The sequence below is a fragment of the Pelodiscus sinensis genome, chromosome 15 (genome assembly GCF_052426305.1).
Source record: "Pelodiscus sinensis isolate ZL-2025 chromosome 15, ASM5242630v1, whole genome shotgun sequence".
In the NCBI taxonomy this organism is placed as follows: domain Eukaryota; kingdom Metazoa; phylum Chordata; order Testudines; family Trionychidae; genus Pelodiscus; species Pelodiscus sinensis.
This window is the reverse complement of record NC_143066.1, coordinates 19884604-19898040: the sequence shown is the minus strand read 5'-3', so window position 1 is coordinate 19898040 and position 13437 is coordinate 19884604. Positions and strand designations below refer to the sequence as shown.

At 39.6% G+C, this 13437-nt stretch overlaps 1 protein-coding gene across 1 annotated transcript in view; it reads right to left on the bottom strand.

Annotated features, from left to right (window-relative positions):
• Positions 1-285: 285 nt before the first annotated feature.
• RRN3 (RNA polymerase I transcription factor RRN3) overlaps positions 286-13437 on the bottom strand; it is a 32840-nt gene continuing 19688 nt past the window's right edge. The window contains exons 11-18 of the mRNA XM_075899359.2: positions 12014-12146; positions 10082-10212; positions 9023-9153; positions 7202-7386; positions 5261-5369; positions 4602-4754; positions 2562-2649; positions 286-677 (exon numbers count right to left, since the gene is read on the bottom strand). Of these exons, the coding sequence (XP_075755474.1) occupies positions 519-677; positions 2562-2649; positions 4602-4754; positions 5261-5369; positions 7202-7386; positions 9023-9153; positions 10082-10212; positions 12014-12146 (1089 nt within the window). The 3' untranslated portion in view covers positions 286-518. The remainder of the gene's footprint in view (positions 678-2561; positions 2650-4601; positions 4755-5260; positions 5370-7201; positions 7387-9022; positions 9154-10081; positions 10213-12013; positions 12147-13437) is intronic.

The window sequence follows — 13437 nt, the reverse complement described above, 5'->3', positions numbered from 1 at the left end:
TGAGGAAAAGAAGCTAAATGACTTTGTCAAAGGTCAGACGGAGGCAATGTCAAGCTGAAATAAGAATGCAAGCACTAATTCCCCATCCTATTTACTTATTAGAAAGATAACTTAACACATACCCAAACAAAACATAATTAAACATTTAGAATGAAATGTTAGTCCCATTATAATCAATAAAAGGGACCAGAATTTCACTTAGTGTGTAAATCCTTATAGAGAAAACATAATTAAACCAAACTAGTCAAGAAAAATTATAAATTATGTAAAAACTATTTCAATATGAAAATTGCAAAATATGGTTGTTTATTCTCTAGCCTTTTTTAGAATGTATCAAATTAATTAGAACACATCTCTGTAGAAACCTAACCACAATTAAGAAAAAAATAGAGTCTTTTTTCTTTAATATGATTACCAAAACAAGTAAACCTTCACAGTTTGGAAAGTTACTCAGAAAGTCTCTTTACAGAGTGAAAATTGCACATAGTTTTGCTCTGCTTAATTTCTGATTTTTGAAGTCAGAGGTGTCGTTGTAGATATGTTACTGGAGGGGATTCTACACTGCTCGCTGGGCTCAGAATATTTGATTCGTAAGAATTTGGAGTAATTCCAACCATGCCATCATTTTGAGGTGTTTCTCCTTTCAGAAAGTCGTCATCTTCATCTTCATTTGTACGCTACACAAAGAGAAAAAAAATGTCAAGTGAAGTCAAAGATATAAAAGTACCTTAAATAGAGTTTAAAGCCTTAGGTTTTAATTTCATCACCACAAAAAGTTATCAGAACATCTTAGGAGATTTACGGGAGTATATTATTTTGCCCAGGAAAATAAAGTCGTTCTTGTGAGGTTCTCAGTCTCTGCTTCAAAACATAGTTTATAGATTTCACTCTACAGAGAAGCACATGTCTGACCATGAGATACATGTGTCTAGACAAGTGGAGAAAAGGCCAAGTAATTTGGGCCTTTCTGGTATTCATTTGCTAAATGTGCTTTATCTTCTGGCAAAAAATACTGAAACCCAGAAATGTGTTTTTAATTAAACTCTAAAATAATTCAAGTGTCACAATAATACACTCTGCCAATTAAACAGATAAAGCAAGACCAAGTCAGACAATTACCACAATACATATATACACCAGCAATACTGCTGCATTATTCATATAGCACTAACAGTGTCCTACGTACTGTATAGCATACAAAGATACAGTCCTTGCCACAAAGAGTTTTCAGGCTTAGTCATAAGTTTCTGGCTGATCGGGAAAGTCCTGAGGACTTTCTTTTTAAAAAGTTCAGGGTCTGTGGGCCTCACAGTACTCAGAGTTTTAAGGAGTTGAATGAAGAGAGGTGCCTGTTCGGCAAATAGATGGGAAGACAATTCTACATATAGATTGCAAAGTGTACATAGACAGGAGTTGCAGAAGGTTATGAATCAATTAGATAATGTGGAGATAGCTGTTCTAGGAATACTTTATATAGGCAGATGCTGAATTATCGACATGGCAGAGGGGAGCTTTAATAATTTAAATATAATGTGAGAATAGATCCAAAAACATCTCTGTAAGTGGCATCCACAAGGGTTTAATGAGTAAAAAAAACCCTAAATCTCTTATACTATGCTGATCTCTATGTGTGCTAGCATTCTAACTCACAGCCCACATGTCAGTTCCTCCTTCAATCACATCCTTGTACCTTTTTGACAATTCACAGTCATTGGCCTATAGCAGTGGTGCACAGCCCATGGGTCGCGACCCCCAAGCCCAGCCCACAGCTGCCCACATCTAAGTGCCACGCAGCCGCCGCAGTTGAAAAACAGTTGTGCACCACTGGCCTATAGTATTAGCATCAGAGTACAATTGTTAACACACCCACAAAAGGAGAGATCAAACAGTTACCTAGGAGCCATGATGATACTTCCTAAGGGTATGTCTACACTACCACTCTAGTTCGAACTAGGGTGGTTAATGTAGGCAACCGAAGTTGCAAATGAAGCCCGGGATTTGAATTTCCCGGGCTTCATTTGCATCTTGCCGGGCGCCGCCATTTTTAAATGTCCGCTAGTTCGGACTCCGTGCCCGCGGCTACACGCGGCACGGACTAGGTAGTTCGGATTAGGCTTCCTATTCCGAACTACCGGTACACCTCGTGGAACCGAACTACCTAGTCCGAACTACCTAGTCCGTGCCGCGTGTAGCCGCGGGCACGGAGTCCGAACTAGCGGACATTTAAAAATGGCGGCGCCCGGCAAGATGCAAATGAAGCCCGGGAAATTCAAATCCTGGGCTTTATTTGAAACTTTGGTTGCCTACATTAACCACCCTAGTTCGAACTAGGGTGGTAGTGTAGACATACCCTAAGTTAGATAAATAAGGCATTTTCTATGTACACAGAACTTCGTTAATTCATAATAATTCAGTGCTGGTTTCCTTAAAAAAAATTACTCCAAAAATTGGAGTGTTTCCGTAATATCAATTGATGCAGGATTTAAGATTTGTTTTTTTAACCACAAATAATTTTTTTTTTAAAACCCACACACAGATGACTTCTGACAGGAAGGAGTTACCTTTTTAAAGGGTTTCTTAAGCTCTTGAAGATCTTCCATACTCAGTTCTTCCCAAATCTGATAAACAGGATCAATGATCTTCTTTGATCTGAAAACATAAATTGCAGTATAGTATAAATAAGCTGAATAAAGTTGCACACAAGAAGTTATAAACCAGGAATATAATTTTTATATTGAAATTCTTACATTTCTCTAGTGCCTTGCAAAGGATCTTATACATTTTACAGATTAATTCCAATAACACTTCCCATGGTAGGTAAATTATCTCCATTTCATAGATGGTAAGATGATGCATAAAGAAACCATAAAGGTTTGCCTGAGGAGACTGCCAGTGGTAGGACCATGAACAGAACATAGATCTTTCAATTATTTATTTTAATGTATAAACAGTGCTCACACAGCCAACTATAATTTTCTTCTAGCATGTAATCCTACCTGCAGGATTTACTGAACTTCTGTCCAACACTTTTGTTCCTTTGGAGAAGGGGTAGGGAGCCTTTTTTGAGCTTTGGGAGCCACTGACTCACAGAAATATCAGTCAGGGGCCACACACAAGTGAGAAGCAAAATTAAAACAAAACAAACAAAAAGAACCCACCAAACCTTCATTGACCTGGCACTCGTGAAAAGGAGAGAAAAATCCCAAAAAAACCCTCACACGTGGTCCTCAACAGAGAGAGAGGGGAAAAAACCACTCCCCTCAAGCTCTAGCCCCCTGGGGGTCATGCCAAGGCTCAGGACTTATCCCCAAGTCTGGATAAATTCTGGGGGCCCAAAACTAGTAAATTTTGTGCCCCCCCCCCCAGGCTCTGGGCTGGGGCTAAAAATGAGGGTTCAGTGGGTGGGAGGGGGCTGCCAGAGACAAAGCTGGGGGTAGGGGTGTAGAGTCTGGGCAGGAGATAGCATGCAGGAATGGCCTGATGGTGGGGGTGCAGGGTCTGGAAGGGAGGGGCATGCAGGAGTGGGTTGGGGATGTGGGGTCTGCATAGGACAGGGCAGGAGATTGGGGTGCCCACCTGATGCAGCATCCCATGAGGAGGGCACAGGTGTCTTCATTCACTGCAACGAACAGAGCTGCAACGCTTCCTGCAGGCACCGCTCCCTCTGCTGCTCCCATCGGCTAGGATTCCTGATGAATGGGAGGTTGGGGAGGCAGTGCCTGCAGGGAGCCACTTCCTCTCTCCTGCCAAGTAGTGCTTGTGGGCCAAATCCGGCCTGTGACTCGCCTTGATCTGGCCCACAGCATCCCCCGCCAGTGCCAGCTCTCTGCTGCAGGAAGAGTAGGTGGGAGGGCCTCATGAGCCAGATCAAGGCAAGCCGCAGGCAAGATGTAGCCTAGTGGTTCCCAACTTGTGTTCCGCAGACCCCTGTTCGTCCGTGACAGAATTGCAGGGGGTCCATGTAAACTTTAAAAATAAGGATCGGGCCCACAGATCCTCTCTCTCCCTCTTTCTCTCTTTCTTGTTTCCTTCTCTTTTTAATCCTGCCCGGGGGCAGAGAGAGAGATTTTTCTGTACAAGTTAGGATGGTTATCTTTGTATGTTAAAGAACGCATGGACACAAATATTTATAGATAAAAGAATACAAACATTGCAGGCTATTGAACTTCAAGAACAGCTCATTTACTGAATAAAAAAAAGTCTCTGAAAACAAACCAGTTGCCCCCTCGCACATGGCACCAATCCCAGAGATAAAGAAACTACCACTAGGACCTTTTGTTTGCTAATATTATGAATGGGACTCATTAAAGAAGGGTAGATAAAAGATTACTTCAGACAAATTTTTGTTTAACAAATACAGTATGAAAGGATGGACCATTTTCCCTACCTCAGACCCAAAATCTATAGGGTGTACACTTAACTCCAGTTCTCCAGCTTCTGACATTCTCAGTCCTATTAAAACAACTTAAGCAGAACTAGAGTGTTTTGACTTACAATACAACGATATATTTTAGAAGAAAGGAACAGTCACTGTAAGTATGTGTTTTCAAATTTCTTTTATGCAAGGCAGAAATTAGTTTATTTGCATTTGAAAGCTGTACCTTTTGAGAATGTAAGGATCAAAGGGGAAAAAACTGTCAAGAGGATTAGTGCAAGTCTGTACAGAATCGCCTCCACTGCTGCTTCTGATGACTGGTAAAAATTGCCTGTTGTTTCTTTCAATAATGGTGTAGCAGAACACCAACTGGTATTTCCTTAAACAAAAACACAGATAAGTGTAAGCTTCTCTAACTTCAAGGGAAAACAAATAATTTCAGAAGATATTAAAGTGGATTGAAATGTATTACATAAATATCTAAATTCTAGCACAAATGTCCATTTTATGACTGACAGCAGGAGTTAACAATACAATCAGAATAAATGGAGCTTATAAATGAAGTCTTTCTAGCCCATCTATTTACTCTCATCAGAGTATATATACTGTAAACAGTATAGCAATCTTTACTATCTCAAAGCAATGAAACATCTCTACTTAACTACAAGATTTAATTGTATCGGTTAGCTATAAACCAGTCCTGCTCAGTATATAGGTAATATGCCAACAGTGTAGGGGATACTGTATATTATACTGTCGTCTACAGTAATTACACAAACATACACACACAAAAAGTTAAGTCTCTGAAATACTACATTATGATTATACATCCAGATTGATATAGTCCACATAAAATTTAAACTGAAAAAATAAACAAACAGATACCTGGTGATGGCAGCAAACAAGTTAACAATGGAGGGTAAGCAAATCTTCAGAGGATTTAGCTGACACATAACTATGCGTTCAAAATTTAAGTTCTGCAGGTATGCTAAACCTTCAAAATAAGGATGGTATACAAATAAATACTTAGGATTTATTCAGTGTTTTTCCATATTAAAAACATAGTAGATTTAGCTTAGTCTCACAATCCCAGGAAAGTAGTTGACAAATCACCCCAACTTTTTGTTTCCCTTTCTGTAAAGTAGTGACTTTTCCTTAGCGCCTTACAGCAAGTCAGTAGCAGAGTTCATTAGAACACTCCCAACCTTATGTCACTTTCTTATTACTACCTTAGGGCAATGTCATGTTTCTCCTGGTTCAGATAATACCTGGAAATAAAGTGCAGATCATGGTACAAAGTGTGGGAATTCTCGAGTGACTTTTTAAAATTATTCTGCATTAAGATTTTTCAGAATTAATATTAAAAGATCACAGTTTTGGCTGCATCGAGCAACATATGATTTGGGGATACAGTTGGGGATGTTAACTGGTCAAGCAGCTGCATGTATAGAAGGGAAGCTCTTGCAGAACATTTAAAGAAGGTAGAGAGAAAAAAATATAATAAGGATGTTCCCTGGTCAGGCCATTCCATTATATGAGACTTTACTAATATTTTAAGATAAATGCAAGAAAACTGTGGAGCACAAAAGTCTGTACAGAGCAAGTAACTGAATTCTGCAAGTAGAAAACACAAATAGCATGTGTGATATAACAGGATTCCATATTTAATATGCTGTTTCAGATGCATCAGATGCTTAATTATGACCAATCTATCAAGAAATCAATTGAAAAAGCCACCTAACTCTAACATAGAACTATTCATCAGTAAATCTTCAAGTTCTGGACCAGCCCCCCATGTAAGTTAGAATAGCAGCAGGTTGTTCTAATTTATACTCATTGCTCAGTCTTACATGATCCTTCCATCAGCCAGGATCATCAGGTTAGGACACTCCAGCCACACTCCAGGCATCAGTGACTGAGGGGGTGGAACAGACCCTCCAAATCAGCTCTGTGCCACCCGGGGAACCCTCCACCAAATTAAAGTCACTTGCACTGGTAAAACAACTCAGAGCACCCACTAGTGGGGCCATGAGTCTGGCTGAGTGACTTTATCTGCACTGATTCTTACTAGCTAACAAGCAAGTTATTTAGCTCTGTATTCCAATACAAATTAAGAATGTTAAATATCGGTTAAATATCGGACTATTTAATATGAATAATCAAGTAACCTCATGAATTTTTATCGATTAGTCGACTATTCTATAGTCCCCAGGGATGGGGCTGGCAGCCAGTGCGCTCCTGGCCCCACTGCTGAGGAGCCCCTTGCCAGGGGGAAGCTAATCTGTGAGGAGAGCCAGTTTAAAAACTAGCTCCCCTTGCAGACCAACTGCCTGTTGCCCCGTGCTTCTGTCTTTGATCCAGAGGCAGCAGCAGGTGGCATTAGCCCCTGTCTAGGGAGGGTCTGAGTTCCCAGACCCGGCGTGAGCTAGAACTGAGCAGGATTTCCTTTCCACCTAGAGCCTAATACACTTTAAATGCAGAGCTGCAGCAGCAGTAAGTACTGGACCCATCGCAAGCCAGGACTGAATCGAGCTGCTGGCCAGCCTGCTAAAAAATTTATTGGCAAGGGATGGGGGAGGGAAATGCGTGTAGTCTCTAGCATTAACCGATAAGCTTTTGCTTATCAAATAATCAGTTAATCGATTATTATTATTATTATTAATCAATGTCTATTACATCCCTATTACAAATACAAAGTCTTATGCATTTTGTTTAAAATACAGCAAGTTAACCTTCCCGTAATTTAGCAATCAAGATGATCATTAGAAAATTAATTATTTTTAGAGCTTGCACATGAATTCTGCTTTACACTTTGAACCCACTCACCTTTTCTTAAGTTTCCATCCAAAAGTTGCTTGTGGCGAAAAATTAAAGCATAAAACACAGCCTGGCACGTGGAGTAAAAAGGTCCATGAAGAGCAACATCACAGTAAGCTTTTGTCCCCGCATCCTGATTGTCAATGTATACGTGCAGCCAGTTAACCAACAGATCCATGCATGCTTTCACTGTACTATAATGGAGGAACAGGGTCTATGAGAACACCATTTGAACTCACGTATGAAAGATATTTTAAAATATTTAAGAAATGTAGTGTTTACTGTTTATGCAAATAAGCACAGAAATAATTTCATAAATTAGTAGATTACTGTTAGCCTTGTCCTCTGTACCAGCAGTTACTGAATTGTTTAGAACAACACTGAGAACCCCAAGCATCAGGAAGATTAAAGTATTGGGAGGAATGATGAGCCCATGAGAGGACACTTACAAACTGGCCCACCAAATAACATGTTGGGAAATCTTGTCTGAGCTGTGAGGCACAAACAACAAGAGAAATCTTCTGATTCCAATGTCAAGTTAGGTTCATCATTAAGGCCACATCTTCTTTGCCTGGAAGATTAACGCTGCAGCAGTCGATCTTCCGGAGTTCGATTTAGTGGGTCTAGTAAAGACCCACTACATTGAATGCTGAGGGTTCCCCCATCAATGTTGGTACTCCTTGAATTGCAAGGAATAAAGGAAGTTGATGGGAGTGTTTGCTCCTGTTGATCTCTTGCTGTGGAGACAGTGCCAAAATTCAAATTAAGGTACATCTAATCCAGTTACGCAATTAATGTAGCTCAGGGCACTCAACACGTGCCCGTGGGCCACATGTGGCCCGCGGCTCGTCTGTTTGTGGCCCACGGTGCAGTTTGGGTTTATGCAGCCTGCAGGTGGGAGCCAAAACAAAAAAGTAGTCTTCTATTGATATGCACTTTAGTAGTTAAATTCCTGCACTGTCATTGCTCATTAAAAGTACTGTCATATGGGTGGAAATTGGGTAAATGATGCATTTTATTAATATCAGCAGAAGTGACTTAAATGGTGCCTGTGAGTTGTGTAGTCTTGCCTTAATCTTTATATTCATGCCCGTCGGTGTGAAAAGTTATTTGCATATATTTGCATGTATATGCAACCACATTTAAGTTGCAGCCCTCGGCATGTGCTGTGAGTATCACTGTGGCCCCCAGAGCTTCCAAAGTTGAGTAGCCCTGACGAAGCTGGAGTTGCATATCTTAATTCTAATTTCTGTGTAAATATAGGTGTGGCTTTAGTCCACTGCTTTTAACAATAGCATCAGAAATCCTGAAGACAGGGTAACATTAACACACACACACACACACACACACACACACACACACACAAAAAAGCTACTCATCTACCTATTGAGCACTCATAATACAGAGACTAATCTATGAAATGAATAGGAATATTTGCCCAGAAGCTTAGTGCAATGCCTACCACACCTGAAGATGTATATTCAAAAACGAGTTTAGGGGCTGAACATCAGCACCTGCAGTTCCAACAAAGTCAATGAGAACTACAGGTACGCAGTACCTCTGATAGATCTGGTGTTTGGTTACCTCACTCTCACCCAGCAGATATTAATCTACATCCCATAAAAAAAATAAAAAGAAACTTGTTGGAAAACTCCCAAAAGGCAAACAATAAGGACGTTTTAGCTCAGAGTTATGGTTTTCTGGCAGAGTTGGGGGAAGGAAACTGGCACATAATCTTTCCATACTTAAATCTAATACATGCCATAAATCCTTCATTTTTGCCATACACAAAGTATAAATTATTTAAAATGATCTCGCAGCATTACTTACGCAATTGGAATAAATTTAGCCCTTGCCAAGAAGCTGCCAATGTAACTTCCAGAAGTCTGTCTGATCAATGCAGGAGTATTTGGATTCTGCAATTTTTTCCAAAGGTGTTCTAAGAATGCTTCTGCAAACCCCTGCAAAACAAGACAAATACATATTCAAATTATTAACCCTAGTGCTGATGCCATCTGTAAACATAGACTCTTAAACCAGTGCATTTATTACTGGTATAAAAAAACACAACACTTTTCAATACCAAAATGTTATTATAAAATGTATAACTACAAAAAAGAATATGAAGAGAATAAAAAATATATTCCTACAAATGTTAAAAGGGATCTCCTTTGAGAATTTGCATACTTTGTTTTTTAACATTGTGCTAGCAAAGTGTGAACTTTGTTATGTCCAGGAAATCTGCCAGCAGATTCAGCAGTGTATTGCACACGAAATATCTGAGGAGATGGAGTGGAACAGATTAAATGTAATTAAAATCCTGCTCAAAATTAGGGATGTGAAGGTTTATCTGGTTAATCAGTAAGCTTCAACCTTAATGGATTGGGGCCTGCCATGCACAGGGGCTGCTCTGGCCCGTATTGAGTGCCCCCCGCCCTACCTTTGATCAGTTAAATGTTTTTATCTGGTTAGCCAGTTAAACTGGATTTTACATCCCTACTCAAAATGAGAAGCTGAATATATTCACAATCTTGATGACATTTTTTGATACATGCAAAAGAAGCTGTATTGCACTGTATCTCAGATTCAATGATCTAGCTGGTTCTTGTAAACAGTGAATGTATTTCTTGTGTCACTTTGAATAGATTCCAGTAATTTGTGGTTTAAGAGAGTATTGAATAAGCAATTTATATGGGAGAATTTGTAGTGAAGGTTGGGAAGGAGGAAAAAAAGTAAAGAGAACAGGGATAAAAAAATATGCCTTTTCAGCATGATCTGGAGTGACTGGGATATCAGTTAAACAACTTTTTTGGCTAGGGGAACAAAATAAAAACATGCAACAGATATAATAGAAGAGGTGCACTTTAAGAAGTCTATGCTTGTACTTACCAATTTAAAGCTACAGATGTAAAACATGAAATACTGTACATGACATGAAGCATGGGTTGGCAAAATGAGCTTGTCAAAGACAGTAACCAGATCCCGATATAAGTCCTTTGTATTGTTAACTTCAAGCTTCCCTACACAAAAAAGAAGGAGGGAAGGGGAGTTTCTCCAGTCATAAGGGCACTTGAATTGTTCACAAAGTTGAAGTGAATATTTTAAAAGAACACTACTAGACAAACTACATTCCAAATACTAGGGTCTATAACCCGGCATTACGATAAATGCATCCCAATATGAATTTCAGTGAAATTTTTTTAGGTTTAGATTTAAACATTCCCCAGAACTCTCATATATGCAAATACTGCAGTACAGTGCTATGCACAACAGCCAGATTATGAAACTAAGTCACAATGTAAGGATGTTAGATATCGGTTAATTGAATAGTCGATTAACCTCATGAATTCTTATCGGTTAGTCGACTAGTCTATAGTCCTTGGGAGTGAGGCTGGTAGCCAGTGCATTCCGGCCCCACTCCCGAGAAGCACCCTGTCACTCCACGCTGCTGCCTCTGATACAGAGGCAGCAGCGTGGGGTGCCAAGCAGGAGCTGGTCTCTGAGGGGAGCTGGTTTAAAAAACAGCTCCCCTCGCAGACTAGCTGCCTGTTGCCCCATGCTGCTGCCTCTGATACAGAGGCAGCAGCACAAGGTGGCAGCAGCCCCTGACCAGGGTGGGGGCTGAGCTCCCAGACCTTTTATGAGCTGGAACTGAGCTGGGCTGCCTGCCTGACTGGCTCCCAATACACTTTTAAGTGCAAAGTGGGAGTAGGTCCTGGACCCGGCCCGAGCCAGGACTGAGTCAGGCTGCTAGCCAGCCTGCTAAAAATGTATTGGTGGCAGTGGATGGGGAGAATGCGTGTAGTCTATAGCATTAACTTATAAGCTTTTGCTTACTGGTTAATTGACTACTCTCTTACATCCCTATCACACAGTATCTCTGTTTAAGACTAGAGAAATACAAAAAATAAATCTTATTTTTAAATATTCTTTCTTGCTCAATAATTTAGAGATTTAGCACCATAGCTTTCTTCTTTCCAATGTTCCTTTCAGATATTTGTTATAAATTTCAAGAGGAAAAAATGCAACTATATTTCTTCTGCATTTCTCATTATTTGAACTGAGTGGTTGGTTGCAGGATATCTATAAAATAATCTATCATTCTAATGATCAAAATAATCATTAAGTAAAAGCAAGGAGGCACTGAGGATATTACAGAAATTTTATAGCACCAAGATGCCACAGAAATCCAAGGTAGGGCAGGAAAAAATAACACATAGGGCCAACTGAATAAAAACAAAAAAAAAGCTCAGACAGGAAAAAGAGAAAGGGGCTCAAATCAACAGATTAAGGACCAGATTCTCTTCACTGTTCTTTCCTGTTGTGCCAGTCTGGCAGCACAAAGTTGTTGAAATGGTTCTCCACATCTAAGGAATCACCAGATTCCTCAGACAACACAGTTGGCTCCTATACTTCATCTCATTTGGTCTCCAAAATGGGGGACATGTCAGATTGGAAACAGGATGGTGGAGTACTCGGAACACTGTTGCTACAGCACTTCAACTATTCTCAGGTGGTGTATAGCAAGTTGCCACACTTTAGAGTATAACTAATGAGACTGCTTGAAAGTAAACTGAAGCTGGTATAAAAGCATTCTCAGCAGCAGTAAACCAGAACTGGGGGAGGAGCAGTTTCCTTATTGTCCAAATATAGCTATGCCAACCAGATATTTGTTAAAGCTTGAAAAAAAAATCTAGCCTATGTCAGTTTGCTAGGAGAAGAATTTTACAGCTGGAAAATCAAATTCGAAATGACCTGCATTAGCAGAACATTTACAGTTATATTTAATTACTAACAAAACAAAAGGCTCAGGCACATTACCATCTACATGGCAGATATCTTTAATATAAGAAAACAGAATGTTCATCAAAATATCCAAGCGCTCTGCTAGTGGGTGGGCCATCGTGTCAATCCTAAAAACATCTTTGTCCTCCTTTGTTTCTTCATCCTCCTCCTGTCAGATAAAACAGTTAAAGAGCTCTAATGTACTATACAAAGATGGTAACAATAAATAAATTAAAACATACCTTTTCTGTTGGAAGTCATATGGTTAGCACTACCAACATAATTTAAAATAATCACATCAACTATGTAATTAATTCTTGTGTGACTTAGTTATAAGAGTTAGAAGCAAATATATAGAAATATTTGTATATTATACTAATGATGGCCTTAAGTCAATTACCTACTACTCTGTAATCGGTTCTAAATGTAGTTGTGCATATTTTTGGAGTAAGCCCCATTCCGCTTTGGGTGTAAATAAATCTCTGACACAGTGAGAATAAGTTAATAATTATCAACTGTCCTAAAATATTTATTCTTTATGTTAAGGTGTTGATGGTACATCACATAAACTAGTCATAACTTTTTAATAGGAGTAAAACTCACATGAATTATCTGGTTTGCTTCCAGATGTTCAGTGATGTTTTAACAGAAGCTAGAACTTTTCCTTCCAATTCTACAGCATAGCAGTAGGGGAACTGTATCTGCTGGAGGTACCAACTTTCAGCAAGTCTAAGACAAAGCTGAGGCCCTATGTTCCTTACTGTTCTCTCATGTAGGGGTCCAACCTTAACTAGAACTGGATGGAAAATAGTATAATAAAAGCTCTGTAATCCAGCACTCAATTAACCAGAAAACTCAATCAGCATTTCTAATATCTCCCAATACACATTCAGTTTAGTAACCAGGACTTGTCTACTGCCCAGCAGGTTATGAAATGGCACATTTTGCATTTTAGTTTTATACAAAAGATGCAGAAGGCAAGTGAGATGAAATCAGCAATTTATTCAAAAAGCATCTTCCAGGGTATGTCATAGGGTCATTATAGATTCAGCCCAATCTCCTACACCTTCTACATCTACAATGATAGTTGATGTTGATAATGATTACTTTACGGCACTACAAGATCCTAAGAGATTTCTGAATAAAAGAAAACACAAACTATAATTAACATAATTTAATTTAAGTCTACTTTTAGTGATCTGTGCGTACAATACGCACTGCCCATAGTGATCTGACGTGTCATAAGATAATGTACTATACAGAAAACTCTTATCTGTAAACACCTAAGTGTTTCAAGAAACCATCCACCCTGCAGTACAGTACTATTACTGGATTGGTGAGTATCTATCAGCGCCATCCCAAGGGAAGTGCAGGACCTCAAATCTGCACCAGGCCCAGCCCCCACTTCACTCCTTCCCCTAAGCCCTGCCCCTGCTCCATCCCTTCCTCTTACCTCAAGC